This window comes from Ambystoma mexicanum, chromosome 9, assembly GCF_040938575.1.
Source record: "Ambystoma mexicanum isolate Mex_15411 chromosome 9, UKY_AmexF1_1, whole genome shotgun sequence".
In the NCBI taxonomy this organism is placed as follows: Eukaryota; Metazoa; Chordata; class Amphibia; order Caudata; family Ambystomatidae; genus Ambystoma; species Ambystoma mexicanum.
The window spans coordinates 634,765,653-634,787,458 of NC_090931.1; the positions used below are offsets into that span (position 1 = coordinate 634,765,653).

A 21,806-nucleotide genomic window follows, 5' to 3' on the forward strand; every position below is an offset into this window, starting at 1 on the left:
GGCAGCACCTATTCATTCAGTCCAGTTCCCGCATGTAATAGCTTTTCTAATTCTAACAGGTCAGATTTTTCACCTGGAGCTGCCAGTCTGAAATGGTCAAATTGCACAGGGACATGTGTGTACAAATGATATCCAGGTAACAGTCACTCCACTTTACCATACCCATGTCAGACATGTGACTAGTGGACAGCGACATGCCTAGTGAAAGTGGTGGAATGCAAACAAACTGACTGAATGAACAGTGAAAAATAAGCAAATATGTTGTGTCAAGGTGACACTTCAAGGGCAACTGGCGTGCAGTTGTGCTAGATGTCTACTGTTGGCAGAAGGGATACTGCTATGGCCAAATGCAGCTGCGCAGGAAGGATTGCATGAAGCACATGGCTGACCCATACGACTCAGGCGCACACACTCTCACCTGGCACCCAAACAGAAGCCCTCACACACACACCATGCACATGGATGACACACACATGCATGTGCACTCACCGGACAATGCCTCGTAATCAGCCAGATCTCCCACGCCTTGGATCTGTTCCTCCGTGACGTAGGTCCCAGCGACTGACTCATGTGGAGTGAGTTCCATGTCTACTACTGGAGACCCACCTCCAGTCACTAGAGTTGCGGCATGACTTGAGGCCAGCTTACTCTTTGCCCTGCGCTTTAGGTCATTCCAGCGCTTATAGCAATCATTGGCTGTGCGCCTCACGATTCCAAGGGCACTTACGATGTCCGCAACGGTCTGCCAGTGTGCCTGGCGTTGTGCAGGTGTGGTCTTGGATCCTGCAACAATGACCATCTCGTTGTCATGTCCGGACACATACTCGACAAGTGCATTCAGTTCGTCATCCGTGAAGCTGGGCTTCCTGGACGGGCCGGACTGTGTAGCCGTGTCTGGGGCATCAGCCTGTGCCGGACGAGCACTCTTCCTCTTCCGCTTGGAAGGTGGTGGTGATCCTGAGTGTCCTGCGCCGCTCTGGACACTAGGGGCAGGAGCCCTGGTGGACTCTGTATCAGGAGTGTGGGATTGCACACTCAGCATGGGAGTTGGTGCAGGCATTGGCTCTAGTGTGATGGTGTCAGGGGGAATGTCAGCAGCATGGACTAGGACCGGCACTGTCCTGGCTGGGTGTGTGAGGGCTGGGGTGGATGGAGCCGCAGCTGCCCCTGCAGCCTCTCCGCCCTGCCTCCTTGGTGCAGCAGATGACCTTGCTGCCCCAGATCCACGTGGCATGATGGCATCAACGTGCACCAGCGCACGTGTCGTAGCCCTGCTGACCTGGAAGTCAGCCATGGAGTCAGCCAGGTCTGGTGCCACAATGGGCTGGTCCAACAAGGGCTGAGCATGGATGGTGTCAGCCACTTCAGCCTCAACGGGAGGGGGGGAGGGGATGATGGGTGCCCTTGACTGGTCCTCCACACATGGGGGGACAGGCTCACCCTGCAAGTTACGACCACGTCCCCTACCGGATCCACCACGGCCACCACTTGTGGCTCTTCCACCTTTGCCACCCTTACGGAATCCTCGCCTCCCAGCCATGGCACTGATATTAATGTGCGTATGGGAGTGGCTGTAGACAATTGTCCTGGGCAATTGGGGGTCAAAGGGGTTGGGTACCAGATGGTAATTGTACCCTAGTGCTCTAGCACGGCTGATTGTAACCCCTGGGGAAAGATGACGGGTCACGCAACGCACAGGAGGCCCAAAAAAGGGAGATGACGTGCACGCAACCCCTCCTAGACCACGTGTGCAGAAAGAAAAACCTGCACTACGCTGTGGCACCCAGTAACACAAGAATGAACGTATGCGTGTCACACGCAGCCTAGAATGACCTCTGAAGGGGTAGGCTACACACGGGGCAAGCACAGAAGTTGGATACGTGCGTGACTCACCGTCTGCCAGGTAAAAGAGCGTGAAAAATGAGCGCGTTTGGCTGGCTAAACCCCCGCCAAAAGAAGATGTGTACGCTGTCTGAGAAGACAGGACAACAGTAGAAGGGGACACTGTTTGAGGGAACAGGCCCAGGTAAACCAGTAAAAGAGAAAAAAGAGAAAAAGCTGTCAGAGTTAACAGGGAATACGAACTGGAAACGCCGTGAAGTAAATCGCGTGTGAAACGACAAGAAGTACAGAATTCACCCACTCGCTCTCCACGAAAAGCACGTACAAGGAAATGGTGTTCTACATGTACCTTATATACAGGCCCACACGTACAGCGTCACTTACGCGGCGTGTACGTTCACCAATCACACGCTTTGTCACTCCTGCGTGTAGATCCATTTTCACCAATCACACGCTTTGTCACTTCTGCGTGTAGATCCATTTTCACCAATCACACGCTTTGTCACTTCTGCGTGTAGATCCATTTTCACCAATCACACGCTTTGTCACTTCTGCGTGTAGATCCATTTTCACCAATCACACGCTTTGACACTGGGACGTGTCACGCAACAATTTCCTGCACGTGCAGGTGACTATAGGCGCGCATATGCTGTTGACGGGTTTACGCGCTAAGGGCCTTTGCTGACGTGTGGGATTTCACTCCCTATCAGGCTGTCCACGCGTTCACACACGAGAGACCACGCTCCTGGCCAGGAGGCCAAATTACTGCCCCCCAGAGCCCTGAGCACGCTCCCACCTGCCATCTGCTGCTGCCTGACTGCCTGCTGGCCACGTGCCCCACAGTGCTGGTGGGTGGGGGTGTTGGGAGACATGGGTGGGGGCCTGGTGGAGGGTGCCCCTGCACTGGTGGGGGTGGTGGGAGACATGGGTGGGGGCTTGGTGGAGAGTGCCCCTGGTGGCGGGGGGGTGGGGGTGGTGGGAGACATGGGTGGGGGCCTGGTGGAGGGTGCCCATGCACTGCTGGGGGGTGGGGGTGCAGGGGGACATGAGTGGGGGCCTGGTGGAGGCTGCCCCTGGTGGCGGGAGGGTGGGGGTGGTGGGAGACATGAGTGGGGGCCTGGTGGAGGCTGCCCCTGCACTGCTGGGGGGTGGGGGTGCAGGGGGACATGAGCAGGTGTGCAGGGTAGTCCCCTGTTTTGTAGGCTGCCTGCAGGGGCCGTGGAGGGTGTACAGGGAACACCTGTGAGGACCCACCCAGCCTAATCGCGTGTGACTTCCCACGCACCCCTGTAATACACGTACCCAGCCAAATCGCCTGTGATGATTCCCACGCACCCCTGTAATACACGTACCCAGCCAAATCGCGTGTGATAATTCCTGCGCACCCCTGTAATACACGTACCTGGCCAAATCGCATCCCTGTAATACACGTACCCAGCCGAATCGCGTGTTAAACTTCCCGCCTACCCCTGTAATACACGTACCCTGGCCAATCGCGTGTTAAACTTCCCGCGTACCCCTGTAATACACGTACCCTGGCTAATCGCGTGTTAAACTTCCCGCGTACCCCTGTAATACACGTACCCTGGCTAATCGCGTGTTAAACTTCCCGCATACCCCTGTAATACACGTACCCTGGCTAATCGCGTGTTAAACTTCCCGCGTACCCCTGTAATACACGTACCCTGGCTAATCGCGTGTTAAACTTCCCGCGTACCCCTGTAATACACGTACCCTGGCTAATCGCGTGTATAACTTCACGCGTACCCCTGATATGCACGTTACCCGCTTTGCGTTCCTTGTTTGGCAGCCCTGTAAACTGGTCCAGGGTTAGCGCAGCCCTTTGCGATGATTTAGCGATTTTGATGGCTTTTCCTTGCGCGAGGGCGTTTTTGGGGGCGTTACTGGCGCTGCTGCAGGGTCGCTGCGATACTCTGCGCCACGGCTGGTTTGGGAGCCTAAAATCCATGAATACGCTGTGCGCGGAAATCGGTTTTAGCGCACGTGCCTGGCGCAGTCAATCGCACGCGGACACTCTGCGCCAGCCGCTTGCGACACTTTTCTGCGAAATTCTATGAATTACCCTGTAAGTTTTCTCCTCCGGCACTAATACAACGTTCTCTCCCGATCCAAAATGGCGGTCGGAACAACTACGCGACACACGGTGCGTAGTGACGTCAGTTTGCGTCCACGGCGAGGTGACGTGATCATGTCGCGACGCCATGGACTCACTATAAAAAGCAGCGGCTCTCGAGGGGTTCAGCGGACAATCGTATCCGATGCACACCCTCGAAAGTGACCGCCAAGATGATCTAAGACCAAACAACACTTCCAGGTAAGCCCAATAACAGCAACCTATCATATTCCAAATGGCAGAACTTATTTTTGTTAAAGAAGATGTTACTTTTCAACTGTAATAGGCAAACAGCCACGCTAACATCAACTACACATTTAAAAATTATATTTTTTTGTAGATTGTTCGGAAAACTTTGGATATAGACAACGAATTTGTGTTAAAAAATGAGACGATGAAGGAAATTGATGTAATATCAGAAGCTAGCACTAACAAGGAAATCCCAATATATGTAAGTAGATACCGTATATAAATAAACTTGAATAGGGCGAACCTGATGATGATCTGCTCTATAAAGCATTGATTTTCTGCTTTTTTCTTTCTGTTCCTTTTTTCTCTTTAGCTCCAACTAGCATAACTATACATTAAAAATCCCTCCTGAAGATCCTTGCCAACACAAGCAAGGTGAAACACGTGTAGAGGGTGAACCTTATAACCCTCACAACTGAGAAACAATGTAATGAATCAACTGAGGGTGAACCTTATAACCCTCACAACTGAGAAACAATGTATTGAATCAACTGAGGGTGAACCTTATAACCTTCACAACTGAGAAACAATGTATTGAATCAACTGTGTAATCAATCAAATAAAATTTATATTTGGAGCGCAAAAGTGGAAGTCTGGTATTTTTCTAAGCGATTCACTTGTAACCCTCTGAACCGTAGAGGCTCCCTATCCTTTGTAACAGTATACTTTGTACCGCTATCTTGTACAAGGTTCTCCTGTACCAACGAGCCCCAGACAAGCTATCATTCATGTGTAACTGAGCAAGCCTTCCTGTAATAGTGCCACGATGCCTAGGGGCTGCTTTGTGCTCTTTATAAATGTAAAAAATAAATAAACATTGGGCCTCCTTATGACCCTGCTGGTCCGGAAATAAGGGTGGTGGTAAAACCGCCACCACCATGCTTTCCGGACCGGCTGATTAGTCCTGCAGGCGGGAGGTGTCACTCCTGCCAGGTCTGACCTGGCAGGTTTAATTAACACCACCCACCTGCAGGTCGGAAATGGAAACACCGGCTCCGTCATAGACAGAGCCGGTGTTTCCATTGTCCCATCCCCATGGAGTCCCATGGGACTCCATGGGAATGGGGACTTACACAATTCCGACTCTGGAATTCCCGGGTCACCGGGGTCGTAATGCCCCGGTAATTCCGGGAATCACGGAGGCAGAAAGGTAATGAGTCCGGTGGTAACCTGCAAGTTTTTCCAGCTTGGTTACTGCTGGACTCGTAATGAGGTCCAATGTCTGTGCTTTATTAGAAAGGGCACATAATTGAGGAGACCTAGCCCAGGGGAATCCATATCTCTGTCTTGGCGTCTTGAGTATAAAAAGAGATCATACACAAACATGTGCTGTGAAATAAGTGGCTTCTATATATTCACTTGATATTAGTTAAGGACCATGTTGGGTGGCAGTTTGTGAAATGAGGACATTACCTGTCCATTATGAGATGTGCACTGGGTCTATACAACTAACTTATGCACTTAACCTATGTATGGACGCATGAGATGTTTGTCCCCCTCATAAGCACTTTGGTGACTGACATAACAGCAGAGCTTTCACTCATATCAAGAAATATGCGACTAGTTTCACACATATGCAGCACTGTTAGGTATGTGACAACAGTGCTTACGTTTCTGTGCTTTATCTGGTAACCAGTGATTGACAGACCAGCCTCTTTTCGTTGACAGTTTTGTTCCACTTATCTGACCAGGGTAAAGGGCTCCACAGATATCAACATATAACCAACAAACCGCTTTGAGCGGTTAGTTTTCCACAACACAGGAGGAGCCCTGTAGTCGCTTAATCGAATGAATGCATGCCGTTATGCATGCCTGGTTCTGCATCAGGTCATTCCTGCTCACGTGATGGACGTACGTACAAACAGTGTCACGTGATACATTCCCAATTCAATTTTAAGTAGAACCGAAACGGAGCTCTTAACATTTACTTGACTGCATGCATGGCAGACAGGAAAAGCTTGGACGACTCCAGACCACGCGTAGCAGCAGTATACCCGCAGGTATGGAGCGCAATATGATGGGGGAATAAGGCCTGTTGTCCATTATGGCACATTTGTGCTCACTGTCTCTTAACATGGCAGACCTGTGCCGAGCAGTCCCTCCAGCGAGTACCTGGCTGTGCCTTTTTATAATACTTGGATTTGGACTGTAAGTAACCTTAATGAGAATAGAGATCAACAGACAGAGGAGTAGACTGACGGTCTCCTCTCGTTTCCCTTTTTTGACATCAGATTAACTGGTTATGTGATGAACTACATGCCTGAAGCTGAGCCCTTTCCTCCATCACGGGACAGAAGCTCAGGTTAGTGATGGTTCCGGCTTACTGTGTGGAATAAGTATTTATGGTACAAGATTAATGAGCTATGACCAACATCCTTGCGCTATAACAAGATGGTACCATGCCTTCTGGGTAGCCACGGGGTGTAGAAGTGAATATGTGGAATGTATTGTGTGTTCTATGCCATGATGTACAAAAAGGAATGGTGATTTTTCACGATATTACCTGCTTAATTTATTTAATTTTGCAACAGCGTTGTGACATACCTTTTCTTTTAGGGCCTTGATTGCAGTCTCCATCTATACTATGTGGTAAGAAATATTGCACATGTGCACTTAAAAAAGACTAGTGAGTATATTACCCTTTTATTAAATACGGAGAATGTCCTTAAGAAAGTGGTTGCAAAGAATTATTACCACTGAAACCGGTAGACAATAGAAACTGTAGTGGGGGTAGTAGAGAACTTACCCAAGAATACAGATTTGAACTGATCTCTCTTGGACCAATAGGATACGATTGATCCAAAATGGATCAGATGAAGTGTTTTCGCACTTGTTTTAACTTTGGTTTTTTGGAATAAAAGGCCCCCCCACCGTCCCCGGACTATTGGTATTCCATCACCATTTTATGTATGATTGACTAACATTAGGTACAAAGCAGGAGAGAATGAAATGATAGAGAACATTGAGCCTCCAGAACAACTGAATGGTGGCCTAGAAGTAAAACAAAAACGGAAGAAAAAAAAATTCTACTGGTTATCCTATCCACTTTTATAGGCGGCGGGCCAGCGCAGACTAGGATTAGTCTTTCGCTAGGCAGGATTTGTTTATCACCCTATCCTATCCTGTATCTCTAGTTTTGCCCTTGCCAATACACAGGGGTAGCATCAGTAGGAGGCTACTTAATTTCTTCTCCAACTTTACATGAATGTGGAGTGTTGCATTGCATATTGATCAGGTGTGTAACCCCTACAGTATGACTTTTTTTTAAAAATGTAAAAAAATATTTTTAGCATGGATGCACATATTGCCAAATTACAAGGCGGCTGCTCAGGTGTCCCTAGACTGGTCTAGCAGAGGCACTTGCTTGTACTACATTTTTTTCAACATGGAGCATTACAAAAGGGGGGTCTGGTTAGCAGATTTCCCTTTCAGAACCGTTTCTACCTGCATCATTTATCACTAAAAATTAAACGATTACACCCTATTACACCCTCATAGATGGCATTCAGGCATAACCCCATTTTGCTACTTCTATGGGCCCAAAATCCTGCTTAGCTGTGCATCTTCCTGGGGCTGCTGAGCCTTGAGCCTGGCACTAGAGTTCTTATAGAGGCTCTTCTGGCGTTCTGTTGCTAGTTGACATGATCTCAACACCTGTGAAGTTTACAACTAAGATTTGGCTGGCTTTTTACAACAACTGCCGACAGACCTTGCCCTGTTGTACCTATGGCGCACTTTTAAAACCTAACTGAAACTCCTCTTAAGTGACTTTTACAGGCACTTGCCTGGATGTGACATTCCCCCACCTCACACTGGTGTCCCTTTATCACAGTCTGGAATGTTAGCCGGTACCCTGGATTTATTTTCTAGTATTGTTTAATTTCTTTTTATTTTCCTTAAACCGAATAAGCAATTACATAAAGTGCAAAACATGCACATATTAACAGTGAGAGAAAGAAAAAATATAAATAGAGAAAATAGATTTTTTGAACTTAAATCACATTAAGTATTCAATTCCCCCCAAAGACAGTACACAACTACATACACGCACCCACAAACACCACTAACTACACAACAATACATGACTTCTAATACCACCTATACACGGACTCCAACTCTCAGCCTACCACACAACTCATTAAAATACACCCATAGTTCAAGATATTTCTCAGTCATATCCTGTCTACCAAACAAAACTAGATAAGACCTGCCACTCATAAATCCAATCTTCGACCTGTGTTTATTTCCCACGTTTTCCAGACCTTCATTATTTGCTTAACTGCCACCACTAATGACTTATCAATCCAGCGACTATTCGCTTGGGCCACTCTACACCTGCTGGTCTTTGATAATAGCACCAATGGCAAGCAAGGAAATTACATATCCATGATTAAATCCAACCCATGGAAGACTTCTCTCCAGTAATCGTGCACACTCGCACCCTCCTACAACATATGCAACAAAATAGCTACCTCCGATCCACAAACCCAACTCAAATTATTATCCATCAGCCCCATTTTATGCAAACCCACTGGTGTCCAATACTAACGCCCCAGTACCTAGCGGTGGATCAACAGCGGGTCCAAGTCCAATTTTGCCCTACACCCTGCCCTCAACACAAATTCCTGTTGATAGTGTGACCTCACACTGCACATTTATTTCCCACTCATGACGCAACCTATCCCAACGCTCAACATATGCCGGCTTCATGGGTATCTGCTTTACACAAGTTGAAACCATACATTGGGTGGGGGGGGTCAATAACAGTACATAAACCTGGCCTCTTAAGTGCTGATTGCAACAAACTCAATGTGTGCACTAACCGCCTCAAGTCCCTGTACTGATCATGTTCCTGTGTCCCCAAGTGAAATCTGCATCTCAGTGCTGTAAAACTCCTCAAATTCTCATTCCTGAAAACATCACCTATTTTCAGTACCCCATTCGAGATCGAACTCCGCCAGTGTAGAGGTTGTGTATCAATCTGTAATGCCGGATTGAGCCACAGAAAGGCCTCATAATGTACCCACCAATCTTGTTCGTTATCCTCAAACCATGAGCCCAACGCCAAATAGGTAGCCTCAATAGAAGGCAGGCTATTGCACCCAGAAGCCTGTCTTTTAAAAGAATAAATATTATCCAATTCTATCCAACCCGCTGTAACACTTTCCTCTGATCCAATGTAATAAGCAGACTTCTTCAGCATAAATCCTTTCCAATAGTTCACCAAATCAGGATATCCAAACCCACCTTCATCTAAACCTTGTGTCAATATAAACATAGGAACGTAGGAATCCTGGGTTTCTTCCCAACACCCCAGAGGAACCCCTGAAAAACCTTGTCAATCCTCGATAAGTTTTTCTTTGTAAATCTCAGTGGCAGTGACTGTATAACATAAAGTACCTTAGGAAGTAGTGTCATTTCTATTTCATCAACGCAGACCCAAACACCCAAACGCAATCTCTGCCACCTCCTCACATCCTTCAGGATCACCCAAGTCTACCCACATTAAAATCTAGAATCTTATTCAAGTACCACAAAATATAAACCCATAACTATTTCACTTGCTGATCTGACCATTTACTATCCCAGGAGCTAAAACCTTCCCGAGTACACATGGGAGTGGAAAAACCTAAATTTTGTCCCAGTTTATATTGTGTCCAGATAATTACCCAACTTCTTGGACAAAAGTACAACCATGTCATCAGCATATAACAATACCTTAAAATTCTGTCTCCCTAGACAAATACCACGAATATCCACCTTGTTTCCTATGCAAGCTGCAAGCGGTCCTAAAGCAAAGCAATATTAAACGGAAACGGAGAGAGGGGGCACCCGTGTCTAGTACCCTGCATCATGACTATTTCCTTCGAAAGGACCCCATTCAACTAAACCTTCACCTTTGCCTCAGCATGTAAACAGCCTATCGCTCCCAAAAAAGTCACCAAAACCCATCTTGCTCATCATACGCTCCAGGAAGACCCAGTTCATCATGTCAAGCCTTTTCTGCGTCCAAAAAAAAGTTGCAGCAACAGCGCTCCTGTGCAATCCCAAAATATTAATCGGGGTCCTAATATTATCATAACTGAAACGCTGATGCATAAATCCAGTTTGTGTCCGATGAATAATCTGCCCAACAAGCCTGTTCATCAAAATGTTGTGAAAAGTTTCAAATAAACAACATTGAGTAGATCTATACAGCGATAATTACCTCATTTCGTATGATCTTTTTCAGGATCAGAATAAGGGCTTCTCGCAAAGAGGAACACAACCTATTACCCCGAAGTATAAAATGGAATCATTTGCATAGAAAAGGGGACAACTGAGATTGCAAGACCTTCTAAAATTCCCCCGGTAAACCATCTAACCCCAGCGATTTACCAGCTTGTAGTTGGGAAATAGCTGTTAAAATGTCAAAATCAGTAATCCTGCAAGGCCGTTTTACGATCATGAGCCAATGTGGGTAGATTTCAGAATTCTTCATTCTTAACACCCCCGTTAATTCTTCATGCCTTTAATCACGGCCCTCTCAGCCATGACCTTAAATATATTCGTCAACAGCTTACCAAATGGATCACCATCTCCCAATATTTTTGCTTCTGGGAGAAAAGACCTTTCTATTTATGTTTACAGCCTGCAAGGCATTGGATACCCTCTGCATCGACAATTTGTCTTTCTGACAATCAGTCAGAGCATATTTCAGCTGAAGATCCACTAGATTGTTTACTAATTTCCTAATCTCTGCTAACCCAACCTTCTGCATATGACATGTACGACTGCTCAGCTCACCTATCGTGGCCTTAAAGCTGTCCCGAACCACCAATACGTTTGCTGTACTGCAATTCTCGGCAAAGAAAACCTCAATGAACAAAGAAAGTGCTGTCACCAATTCTGATTTCAAAATACCGGTTTTCATATCTATTGAAACTTTCTTTTCCCAGATATCCAACTCAACCAATGCATGATCCGAAATTCCCCTTTCTCTAATCACTGCATTCCCTGCCTTCTCCACAAGTCTGTCTGTAACCAAAAACAAATCTATCCTTGAGTATGAATCGTGAATAAGAGAACAGGAGTAAGCTTTCCATGGGATTTGGTGTCCTCCACACATACACCAAATTAAAATCTTGGGTGAAACAATTATCATACTTGGCTTTACACTAGTGTGCCTACAGGATGCTGACTGGTCTAATCAATAGTCCGGAACACAATTGAAGTCTTCCCCCCTAAGATGACCCTCTCAACCTGGAGATTCTATAGTAAAGCTGATGGATCTGGAAAAAATCCCCCCTGGAGTACAAGGCCCATAAACCGATCCAATGGTGAGCAAAACTCCATCAAACAAGACATCGGCCAACATTATTCCCCCCCTCCCCATCTCAGTACGCCTTCTCAATAATTGCATTCACTCCCTTGTGGATCAGGATACACACACACCCCTAGTTTTCACATTATGATTATTGATAAGTTCTTGCAAATATGTTCTATTCTTCAAGCAGATCGGATCCTGATCCATCAAGCGTTTCTTGAAGTAAAACCACATCCGCTGTGGCCCTCCAAATCCTGGCCATCGCCATTTTCCTTTTTGTAGGTCAATTCAGACCCTTGCCATTCCTGATCTTTATTTGCATTTTTAACATTTTGTTACAGTCCTGCCTATGGAGCTGCCATGTGTAAATGTAGAAGGCGGAGACTGACGCACAGGTGGCATGCTTGTTGTCATAGACTTTTGTCTAAAAAATAAGTGGAAACCTATCCCTCCCTAACTCTTATAGGCGGTTCCCTGCCTTCACTAAGGAGCCTATCAGAATGTCCAAGTAACAAAACAAAACAAAAATCAGTTTTCTGTAAAAATGCCAACCTCTATCCCTTACGCTAATAACTAAACTAAAAGATACTGGATGTTCTTCGTCCAAAATAAGGATTCCCTTCTTCTGTACACTGGGTTATAGTTCCAACAGGCTCTACAAAATCACGATGTATATCTCATGTTCACAATAAGAACGTCCACTAGGATACGACTATCGACAAGAGATCCACTCATTGTATAGCCTCCTGGAATACAAGAGGCTTTGCCCATTTATTCAATGAAAAATGGCCGGAAATAGACCAATGCTCGATTTTATGTCTGCAAGAAACATGGATGAGGGAGAAACCAGTCAGTGAAGGATACACAATCCTGTTAATCCAGCAGGCAAGAACATGTTTGGTCGCCCGTATGCAGGCCTAATCACGATGATTAAAAACAACTTAAAATGGACCATTCTAAAGACTGTGAACCTGTTCACCCAGGCAACCACAGTACAACACCCAAAGAACAATGACGGTCCCGAGCGGCAATTACTGATAATAAACGTCTTCTGGAACCCAGCTATGATCCAACAAAACGAACTGATAACATCGGTCACAGCAGCAATTGACGAATGCTTAATTGCATTCAACGATCCAGCTATCATTGTATGCGGTGACGTGAACTATTCATGGTTTAACGAACTGAAATCTTCCCGTACATTGAATAATTTGAAGGGCAATGAAGCATTAAATAGAGGGGAGTGATGATCAAATGAACTGATAAGAGACTGCGCAATGTTGAACGGATGCACCCATGGTGATATCCCGGCCTCAGCCACCTGGCATCGTGGCACATGCTCAAAGACCCTTGATTATATCTGGGCGTCAAAAAACCTAAAAGAAAAAATCCTAAGCCTAACAATAGCACAAACCACAAGAAGTGACCACAATGCATTCATATTGTGCTGGCACGAGAAGGACAAGTTTAGCCCTGATGCCAAATATACAGAAGCAATAACAAATAACGCTGGTACAAGGCTGAGAATGAATGTAAAGCAATTGAACACCTTTACGGAAAAATATACATCATCTCCTGCTGTAAAAGGAAACCTAAATTACAGCCTGCCTATGATACAGTTTCGAGCAACGAACATAAATTACAAGATTCAACATAAACCAAATAGACATTTCTTTAGCACTACTTTATGCCAAGAAAAAGTAATTGCGTAAGGATCTATCTGAACTAAAAAGAGCAAATAAAAAGAATTGCGCAGCGCTAATGAAAAAAGCAACAACAATATCGAAACTGGCTCACTGCGTTCAATGCTATGCGAAATCAAGAACAAGCCGAAAGGATGCTACAACTCATAATACGAAAGGACACCAGAGCGTTATGGAAAATTATTAATACAGGCACAATAAAAGTTGCATATGATATGGCTAACGGCGTAAACGATGCGAGATGGGTTTCCTACTACTCGACATAAACAGCCCAAGCCCCATGTCGGATTATAAAGGTGCCAGCGAATGGAACGTAGTGGAAACTCAGGAAGACATCGAACAGGCGATCCTGAAACTAAATAATTCCAGAGCAGACGGGTCAGAGGGCATCTCTAATGCAATGTTAAAAACAAACACCCCGGCATGGGCAAAGTTCATCGCCACATTGTTAGAGAGAATCGCAGCAAGCAAAACCCTACCAGAGTCCTGGAGAACAGCTATAATCGTCCCCATATTCAAGAGAGGCGACCAAATGAGCCATCAAATTAGCACCCAATAACGATCCTCGACACCATCGGAAAGGTGTTTGCAGGATTTCTTCAAAAGAAACTGGCAAATTGGGCCGAACACGCAAAAGTGGCTGACAAGCGACAAACAGGCTGCACTAAAGGAGTTGGCGTGGAGCTAAATTTGACCATCTTAAATACCATCAAAAGTGAAGCCATGAAGAACAACAAAAATTAGTTTCTTGCATTTATAGACCTAAAATGGGCTTTTGATACCATCAATCGCCAGAAACTTTGGGAAAAACTTCTATCATGGGTTTGCCCGTTAGATCTAATGCACCCGATTATGGCACTCCACACTAACACATCTTGTCGTGTAAGATTTAACTCAAAAGGCGATCTCTCCAATGTAATCCACACAGAGGGGAGTCAAACAAGGTTGCCCATTAGCTGCATTATTAAACTTTTTATATCAGACCTTCTTATTGCCCTTCTGCAACCGAGGACCTTCCCACCAAAGATAAATAACAACCATGTCTCCTGGCTCATATACGCAGACAACATCGTCCTGCTGGACACAACACAAATCGGGTTACTACGATCTCTTGACGCCTTACAAAGGTACTGCGTTATCAATGACTTAATCATCAATACCAAGAAATCAAAGATCATGGCATTTGCCAATGGAGAGAAGACTCGAAAAAGAAGATTTGACTGGCACCTAAATCAGGAAAAACTTGAGGTAACATTGCATTAGCTATCTAGGTGTTCAATTCAATGTTTCCATATGGGAATGGAATTTGACCCAAGACCTACATACCAGAATGACCATGTTTGCCCTGCAAGGACTTAAACTTCATGTCAATACTTTCCTTCTACTTGCAAAAAGTAGTACCGGCCATAACATTCGGCAGCGAAGCAGGATGGAACTTACCAGCTGACACCTGGTGTAAATTAGATGGAAAATTCTGGCGCAAAGTCCTGCACTTACCCAAGAACTTAGCAAATCGTTGATATGGGTATGAACTAGGCTTGGATTCATTATATGGTACAGTTCTGTGGCAGTAAATTGCACTCTGGCGAAAAATGAGAAGCGAACAACCAGCAAGCACCTATAAAATTTTACAAAAAAGACCGAACCTGCATTCATCTGACTTGTTAAACAAGTGGGAACAAAAACTTCTCACAATAATGAGAAATGCAGGTTTGTCAGATGAACTTGTGTTAAAAATGCTGCAAAGAGCCAAAATAAAACTGTGACGCTGGAACTGCTTACAGAACAAGAAGCGAAAGAGCCTAAAATCTATACAAGACCTTGGAACCTCAACACACGGGTTGGGCGAGACCCCCAAGTATCTTTACAAATTCCCCTCTTGATACAATCGAAACCAATTAATGCGATTGCGCTTCAATCTTTAGAAGACTAAAGCCACACTGATGATGAAGTGAGATCCAGAAACAGCAGATAATCAATGTAGATACTGTAACAGCGCAGTTGAATCTGCCAAACATCTAATAATTGAGTGCACAGCCATTACAGCATAAAGGACGCTGCATCTTGCAATTTGTGCTCCAAAAAAACCACAACATGGAAGATTGGTGGAGCTATGTAATTGCAGGAATAAACAACCGGCTGACCTGTGCAGTAATCAATTTTATGGACTCTGTTTTAAATGAAAAAACGAAATTTTGTACAGACATTTGAGTAATCTGACACAACGACCTGCCAAACTCAATTTAAATTGATTACATGTTAGAAATGTAATAAAAAGTTTGTATTTTTTTTAAAGTCAAACAAATAAAATTACAGTAAAAAAAAAAGTTCCAGTTGGCAGGTGGGGACGTTGCTTGAGAGAATGGCTCCCTTCTTCTGGACACTGGGTTATAGTTCCAGTTGGCAGGTGGGGACTATGCTTGAGAGAATGGCTCCCTTCTTCTGGACACTGGGTTATAGTTCCAGTTGGCAGGTGGGGACTATGTTTGAGGGAATGGCTCCCTTCTTCTGGACACTGGGTTATAGTTCCAGTTGGCAGGTGGGGACTATGTTTGAGAGAATGGCTCCCTTCTTCTGGACACTGGGTTATAGTTCCAGTTGGCAGGTGGGGACTATGCTTGAGAGAATGGCTCCCTTCTTCTGGACACTGGGTTATAGTTCCAGTTGGCAGGTGGGGACTATGTTTGAGAGAATGGCTCCCTTCTTCTGGACACTGGGTTATAGTTCCAGTTGGCAGGTGGGGACTATGCTCGAGAGAATGACTCCCTTCTTCTGGACACTGGGTTATAGTTCCAGTTGGCAGGTGGGGACTATGCTTGAGAGAATGGGTCCCTTCTCCAGGTCTCAGTTACTTTCCAAGAGATAACTCAAAGTTCCAACTTGAAGTGTCCAATTAGTAGCAGAGTTCTTAAACTAAAATAGTTTGCCTTACTATTATGTTCCTGGAGATTGCTTCACTTCTCCAGGTGTCTAGTTAATAACACTTCCACAGTGCCAGGACAATGGCTGTCTTCCCCAGGCCTGTCTCGACTTTGCTTCACGTGGAACACCAAGGGATGTAAGGATCCCTTTCCCTGATCTCTTGGCTCCACACTACACAGTACTGGTGGTTATGGTTCTCTTCCTCTGATCCCTCATGGCTTTCTTGAAAGTTTCACAATGTCGCCAGGGGTTGGGGGGGCAGCATGAATCTCTTCCACTGTCCTTTTCAAGTGTTCTTGAAGACTCCCAAGGTAATAACTACGTTCCCCTGGTAATCTTCCAACTTGCTCTCACAATTCATACTACCAGGGGGTTGCCTCCCTTTCCCTGGCCTTTCTCAGGCTTCTTGTTATAGTACCCAGTATCAGGAGAATTACTCCCTTCCCCTGATCAGCTTAAGGTGCAGTGAAACAGAAAAAAGTGTCTAAATCTAAAGACGCTCCCATCCCCTGCACACCATTAAAGCTGATACAGAATCAGTCAAGTATAATTATAATTTTTACTTCAAGAAAATGTTTGTCAAAGCAGACAATTTTAACAAAATGGTGACCAGAACACTTCTGGTTAACATTAGAATATGAAAACATACAAACACTTGAATAAGGTCATTGTGAGGCAAAGTAATCTTAGAGGAAACAGATGAATTAATTTTTAGATTTTGCCAAGGCGCAGTACCAGGTGGAATGACACTTGTTATGCGGTTCACTCGCCTGTTGGGTACTGCGATTAAGAAGATGGCTTAATGTATAACTCTTCTGTGGATGTGGGTCCCAGGCCTAGGCTCTGTTTGCTTCTCTGGGTTTTAGCAGACCTGGGTCACTACCATGCCAGGTCCCGCCACAAGGAAGATGGCTTAGGAGGTTGCTTGTTACGGATTGTGGGTCCCAGACCATCTTCCTTTTAATCTTCTGCCCTGTGGGAGCCTCACCAACCATCACAGCCCCCCTGAGCTCTCTATGGTGTTTATTGGTGTCCTTTGTGGCCCGCTCTGCATCCCTGTTATGTCTTCCTTGGCTTCTCCGTCCACGGTGGACTTTCCAGGGACGCCTCTGCCTGCAGGTAAGCGTCCTGGTCTGCACTTTCCTGGCAACTGATTCGTCCGGCTTACAATCTTGAGGTTACTCCAGGGAGGGCCTGACAACATTGGTTGTCTCGCTTCTCTTTTATTAACTGGTTGCTTTGTACCTCCCCAGATTCAGCTAGAATTCTTCCTTTGGTTCTGTGGGGGCCATCTGCACGGCTCAGCGCCTCTTTTACGTCTCTATCAACTTGGATATCTTCCAGTGGGTCAGTTGGTTTCTCCATCATCTCAGTACTTATAGAATACTCTCCCTTTGTGATGCCTACACTCTCCCTCGTCCCAGTACTTCCTATACTGATAGATCTACAAAAACATTTAGGAACACTAGGGATAGTGCTGGTGTGATGGGCGTAGGAAGTTGTCGGGGTAAGGTGGGTTATGGGGATACCATGTTCTCCCCAGATTGACACTAGTCCCCTATGGGATTTCACTCCCCATGAGATACACCTCCAGAGTACCACCCCCGGATGGAATACCTGGTAGCGGCCTCACCTCCCTGGCCTCGTGAGAAGGGGCTCCCCACAAGGGGAGAAGTGGCGACATCTGGGGATTCGTCACACATGTTAATTTGTTACAGTTGTGGCCTACCATATTGTTTTTTTATAGTGTACAATGACTCCTTGTGACTGGTACTGTTAGTCTATTTTCTGCATGACCTTTGGTGCCCGCTAGGTTTGGTTGCTGAAGCTCTGATTTTTCTCTCTCCAGGTCCTTGTGTTTTAATGTATAGTGCACGTGCACGTTTATATCGACCATGTTTCTATGTGCTGGAGGATCTGGAATAGTGTGATTGACTAACACATTTACTATCGGCCTTCCTCCACCTGAAGCAGGACCACTCTGCCGTTGCTACCACTTCAGAGAGGTTTAGTTTACCTTTTGGTTGCAATTAATGTTTCACATTTAGTGTAGGGTGTTGCACATCCCTCACCCGAGTTATGAAAAATCTCTATAACTGTATTTTATACAAGCAGAAGTATGTCAATTGCTACAAAATAACTCTTAATGTGCTCAACTTCTTTTTTTGCTAGTTTCTTTTCTCAAATATTTGACAACAGTATGTGGGGTGGGAACTGCCACAGCCGCCCCGCAATACTCCTCCCCCACCAATTACTGCCTGACCCCAATTCACATCTACATTTTGGTGGTAAAATTCAAGGGGGGGAAAAACAGAAGAATACATTCAAGCAGTGTTTGATTGAGCAATTGACTCTACCAAACAACACAATGTCCTCAAAAGATCATACATGTTTTATTTTGTGCATTGTCTAGTTAGGAATGCCGTAAATTCACCTAACTTGCACTGCTCTTTTCTTTGCAGTGTTGAATTCACAGTAGGAGACAAACCTATCAATAACTTTCGCATGATCGAACGTCATTACTTCCGGGAACAGCTTCTAAAGAGCTTTGACTTTGAGTTTGGCTTCTGTATTCCGAGCAGCAAAAATACATGCGAGCATATCTATGAGTTTCCCCAGCTTTCGGAGGATCTCAGTGAGTATTACCTGCTCCGCCACTACTGTTTGCCTTTTTTTTGCTTCTTTCTTTCATGGTTTCCAATTTGTATTGTAATGTCCTGTACATTTTCCCTCTGTCTCCAAAGGCTCTAAGATGTTCCGGTGGCAGTTTTCAAGAAGCTTCTCGAGCATGCACAGGGGAAGATTGAGGAAGTGGTGTGGGGGGCGGAGGGAGGCTAGCAGCGGGTTCATTCATAGAATCACATGCTCAAAGCACATTGCAAAAGTCCTGCAGTCACTTTACACTTTTGAAATGGATCACTTGCTCAAATAGTTGACGATATAACCCCTCCAAATATATTTTTTAGCTTGTAATAATATTGAAGAGCCTACATTTCCTGCATCAAGATACCATTGTAAATTAAACTTTACTGTAGACAATGTCTGCCTCATTTTTCATTGAAAGTAAAATACATGTAGAGAACCACCAATGTTTGCACTTTGGTGCTGTTGTGCCACCTATATGCAATTATAAACCTTCTCAAGGCTGAGGGGAAAAGGAAAGAGTAAAGCAATGCAAATTCGCTTTTACTCTTTCATTTTCCTCTCTATCTTGTGAAAAAGTAAATGCTGATGGAAATTACGTTTTTCAGAGGGTATTTGCTAAGGGATTCCAGTGGAACCCCTTAGTCCTTTACATGTGCAGATTCTATAGGATTCCATTTGTTCTGTGCCTGCATGAAAACGTCATGTGTGCTATAACCTAAGGCACTGACCAGACAGATCTCATCTCTGCCCTGTGCCCTTGTTTGCCTTGTCACTGCCGGAAATTGGGCAGACTGGAAATTGAGGTGTTAACATAACGCCTCGCTTTTAAATCTCCCTATTTGCTCCACCTCATTTGAAATGAGTGTGTAAGACTTTTGAACCAATAAATTATTACCCCTCTGAATCCTCAACACCCTCCTCTATTTCCATAACCTGTGGTTTCATTGCTAAATGAGAGCCCAACCGAACAGTGCAGATGCTTTGAAGGTCTTAAAGTGGAATTACTCACCGTACTCTGCAATTTCTGATGAGCCCTAGCAGTGCATGAATTGCCTGCCCTCTCGCCCACATGTAAGATGACTACACATTTTGCATGACTTAAGTCGGCGTTTTGAGAACTTTCATCTAATCTTGGGATTGGACATAGATGGCTTAAGTCTGACGGGGGTGCAATCAAAGACTTGTTTCAGAGCTCAGCAATCTAATAGAAAAGTTGTTGCTTCAACAACCGGTCTAATTGCATCCAGTACACAACCTTTTGACCCCTCAAAGGTGGAAGATAATACGCCTCAATCCACAAACTATGAATTTAGCAGCTTGACTTCTGAGGTCATAGAATTTGGTCATCTAAACCTGCCTCAACGATGCATGGACAAACTACTTGAGGCATGTAAATAAAATACTATCAATTGGTATTTGAATAGATGGAAACAATTCATAATATAGTGCGCAGAGACACAAATCGATCCACGAGTTTAGTTTACCAACAGATCTGGCTACCTACCACTGTTCGTATACAATTTGCTTACGGTACATTTAGCTGCTCTGAGCGCATATACAACCTCAAAACAGTGTCTTGGTGGAAAATACCATCAGGCAAAGCTTTCCTGGAAGGAGTAACCTTGTATCCTGCAGTATCATACCCATAAGGTTAGGATCTAAATAAGGTTTTACACAGACCCTTCAAGCCCATAAATTTAAGCTTCCATAAGGGACTTCACATATAGTGTATCTTTCCTCTTTACAATTACAGCAATAACGCGGGTAAGCAAACTTCAAGCACTCTCAGTAGATGAGATGAGCCCTTTGTCACAGTTCACAAACCTAGGGTGATTTTTAGAACTCGCCCCAATTTTTCCCTCAAAATTAATTCATGTCCGTCAGTCATAGAATGACCTATTTTCTTTCAAAACAGGGAACCCAAAACAAGGGGTGAAAACCTTTACTTGACCATGGGTGAACACCTTGACGCACTTGACCAAAATCTCTGCATAAAACCAGTCAGTTCTTTGAGTCTTTCGCAACTGGAAGGGAGTGGGTAGTCTGTCTTTAAATCTACCATTAAAAGTTGACTTATACACGGTGTATTCAGCTCTGCTGCACATTGGCCCACAGACCCCTGCCTTTCAAGCTCACTCCTTTAAACCAATCACTGTCCCCTGGGTCATACTGCCCCATCCAATGACAGTCCTCTCCCTAAGCCCCTCCTCTGGCAGCGATCTTCAGATTTTTACTGCATACTTCATTGTTGGGAGTCCTCGAGTTTGCTCTTGCCAGCTACATCTACTTTTGTTATGTTTTCAATGGAAAAAGTTTCTATTTTTGTTCCAAAAGAGCATGCAGGCTCTCCATCTGCCGACAGTGGGGATCCGTTCTCAGTGAATTTCAGCGGCCCTCAAGGGCGAAGATTGTAGAAGAGTCTAGAAGGCTAGCAGGTGTACTTTGCGCCCTCCGATCATGACTGAGGAGAAGAGGGAAGGTCCCTCTTCAAGCCCTGCACCAAATGCGGGCTACAGAATGTGTTTGTAGAAGACAAGCACCTGCAATGCCTCCACTGCCTGCCTCCAGACCATATGGAGGTGGAGTGCAAAATATGCCTCAGGTTCTCCAAGAAGACAACGAGGGACAGGCACAGTAGACTGGCAGCGTGGCTTAACGCTGGGGCCTCTGCCCCGAGCTCCGAGCAGGGTCATGCCTCACCAAGGACCGGCCAGTCCAATGAGCAGCCCTCGAAGTCCTTTGAGGGAGCCTCATGCGTGGGGGCCCAAGACAATGGCAAGAACTGCAAGTCGGTCCACCAGGTTTGCCGCGGAAGCGAGTCCCAAGGTGGATAGGGTGCGATCGACATCACCCTCGGCCTCCATTGCCAGGGCACGGGCAAAGACTTTGTCGACGATGGAGTTAGCGGTGGCTGCTAGAACGACTGCTAAAGGAGCTGACCCTGTGAAGGTATCCCTACCCCTAAGGCACCACACCTCTGCAGTGACTTTGGCAAAGTCTGCGT

At 45.3% G+C, this 21,806-nt stretch overlaps 1 protein-coding gene across 2 annotated transcripts in view; it reads left to right on the plus strand.

Moving 5' to 3' along the window:
• UNC119 (unc-119 lipid binding chaperone) overlaps positions 1 to 21,806 on the plus strand; it is a 423,630-nt gene that overhangs the window by 310,830 nt on the left and 90,994 nt on the right. For both annotated transcript variants that reach the window (XM_069615338.1, XM_069615339.1), the window contains one exon: positions 18,619 to 18,791. In XM_069615338.1, coding sequence (XP_069471439.1) covers positions 18,619 to 18,791 — 173 coding nt within the window. The remainder of the gene's footprint in view (positions 1 to 18,618; positions 18,792 to 21,806) is intronic.